This window comes from Propithecus coquereli, unplaced genomic scaffold (assembly GCF_000956105.1).
Source record: "Propithecus coquereli isolate 6110/MARCELLA unplaced genomic scaffold, Pcoq_1.0 Scaffold56, whole genome shotgun sequence".
In the NCBI taxonomy this organism is placed as follows: Eukaryota; Metazoa; Chordata; class Mammalia; order Primates; family Indriidae; genus Propithecus; species Propithecus coquereli.
Window position 1 is genome coordinate 2758494 of NW_012151507.1, and position 2638 is coordinate 2761131.

Here is a 2638-nt window from a genome sequence, read left to right on the forward strand (position 1 = left end):
CAATTTGTATTCAGAATCCCAAGTTACCACCAACTAAATGAATGCCATAGCCTCTCACGGACGCTAACACTTCAGGAGTGACTTTTTCTCCCAGGGACGAAATTACTTTCCACGTTTGAGAACTTTGAGAGTGGAAAGAATATGATGAAAATTTAGAGAGTCTAAGCTACTCTCAGAAGGGTCTCCCTCATACAACAGTGCCAGCTCCGTGGCCCCCAGAGGATAAGGCGCCAACCGGAGGGCTCTTCCCTCGCTTCTTTACCCACCTTCCCTCGCAGCTATACCAGACGTTTATATCTTTTACCCTTTCTCCCAACATTTCCGCATCGTCCTTCCCTTCCCTCCCTCTATATCCCCTCCTGCCTGTGTACGATGCAGCGGATGGGTCACGGAGATGGCCAGGAGTGGTCTCCTCTCCTCCTCTTCCTAAGCTCTGACAATGAGGCAAGGGAGACCGCAGCACCTGCTCCCCCGGCAACCAGGACCAAGTTGCCACGGCAACAACGCGTCTGCCTGTCCTCCATCCGGGTCTCGGGCCCTCTCTCACTACGGGAGGTCACGATAAACCTGCGCAGGCGCACACGGCGCCCTCAGAACACCGCGGCACTCGTTCCCTTGCCTACAAAGGTCCTGTCAGGTTGCGGTTTCCAAGGAGACGACCAAGAAATCCACGCATCACTACCTCTTAATAGTTAGGGACAGAGGCAGAAGGATCGCTATCTTGGTTGAGTTTTCCCACGTGTAGCTATCTCTAGCCAGATTTGGAATTTTATAGGACAACTTCTAAAAGTCTATTTCTGTATGGTACTTTCTTCGCCGTTAACGTCAAAAAGTAGTTTCAATTTTTATTAGTAGGTGATCAAATTGCTGATTAGTTACCTTTTTGACCCTCAGCAATTTTTTCCGAATAATAACTAAAACCTTTCCCAAGAGAGTTGTCAAAATAAGGTTTTTGCTCCAGCTGTCAAGCATGTCAAAATGGTCAACTAGAATGTTCTCAATGTCTTAAAGTATAAAGGGAAAGCAAGATGAATTTTAGATTGTGGTGACAGATGACAAGATTTTAGAAACTATCCATTCCCAACCAGACATAAATAACTGAGAGAAGTGAAAATATTTCCTCAATACAATCCAGTGTTGAGATTATTTTGAAATTGTTTATTAGAATTTCTATCACTTGGTATGATGGCGAGCACCTTTTCTCCAAAGACGATAATGTAAAATTGAATTTAGGTATTCTCCAAATTATAAACTAAATTAAAAAAGTTAATGTTAAAATAAATTACAACATTGAGTGTACTTCCTTGCTGTAGTATAGAATTTATAGTTGTAATTACCTAATGTTTCCACTGCTTTAGGACTCAGTCGTAGGCCAAACACTTGAAACAAGACCAAAAAAAAAAAAATTGTTAAAGGTTCAAGGAATGTTAGTCAAATTTCCATTAATGAATGTAGAGTTACTACCAAAGTAGAAGTAGTAGGTTTCAGAACTCCTAGGTTAATATTTTGTTCTCTGACCTCTCCCCCAAATTTGTGAATGTTTTCAAATGTTAATGCATATAGCAGCATTATTAATAGCCAAAAAATGGGAAGAAACCTAATGATGAATAGATAAATAAATGTGATATATCTGTACAACAGAATATTATTCTGTAATGAAAAGAAATGTACCGGATAAGGATTCTGTGAAGATGGTAGAGTAGGAAGCACCAGAAATCTATCTCCCCACCTACAAAACAATTGCACTGGCAGAATCTGTCTCGTATAACTATTTTGCAACTCTGCAGTTTATTAAAGGTTTGCAACTTACAGGGGCAGTAGACTGCAGTTAATTTTGGTCAATTTCAGCTCTTATATAGACCAATGGACTAGAACAGAGAGATCAGAAATAAACTTTCACAGATATGGTCAAATGATTTTCTACAAGGGTTCTATGAAATTCAATGGGAAAGGACATCCTCTTTTCAACAAATGGTCCTGGGAAAACCAGATACCCACATGCAAAAGAATGAAGTTAGAGTCTTATCTAACACCATATACAAAAATAAACTTAAAATGTATCAAAGAACTAAACATAAGAACTAAAACTATAAAACTCTTAGAAGAAAGCAAAGCAAAAGCTTTACCACATTGGATTTGGCAATGATTTCTTAGATATGACACCAAAAGGGCAGGTAAAAAAAAGCAAAAGTAGACAAATTGGACTTCACAAAAATTAAATACTTTTGTGCATCAAAAGATACTATCAACAGAGTGAAATAGCAACCTATGAAATGGGAGAAAATATTTGAAAATCATATATCTAATAAGGAATTAATATTCAGAAAAAAATAGAGACCTCCTACAAGTCAACAACTATAAAAAACAAACAACCCAAAATGAAAATGGACAAAGGACTTGAATAGATATTTCTCCAGGGATATATGAATTGCTAAGAAACACATGAAAAGATGCTCAATATCACTAATTATTGGGGATATGCAAATCAAAACCACAAGGAAATACCACCTCATGCTCATTAAAATGGCTACTATCAAAAAAAAAAAAAAAACCAAAATAACAAATGTTGGCAAAGATACAGAGAAGCTGGAACCCTTGTGCACTCTTAGTGGGAATGCAAGATGGTACAACTGCTATG

The 2638-nt window shown here is 38.3% G+C and overlaps 1 protein-coding gene across 1 annotated transcript in view; it reads right to left on the minus strand.

Annotated features, from left to right (window-relative positions):
• Positions 1–319, minus strand: part of CCDC181 (coiled-coil domain containing 181) — a 43659-nt gene extending 43340 nt beyond the window's left edge. The window contains exon 1 of the mRNA XM_012657711.1: positions 194–319. Within this exon, the coding sequence (XP_012513165.1) occupies positions 194–319 (126 nt within the window). The remainder of the gene's footprint in view (positions 1–193) is intronic.
• Between the last annotated feature and the right edge of the window lie 2319 nt (positions 320–2638).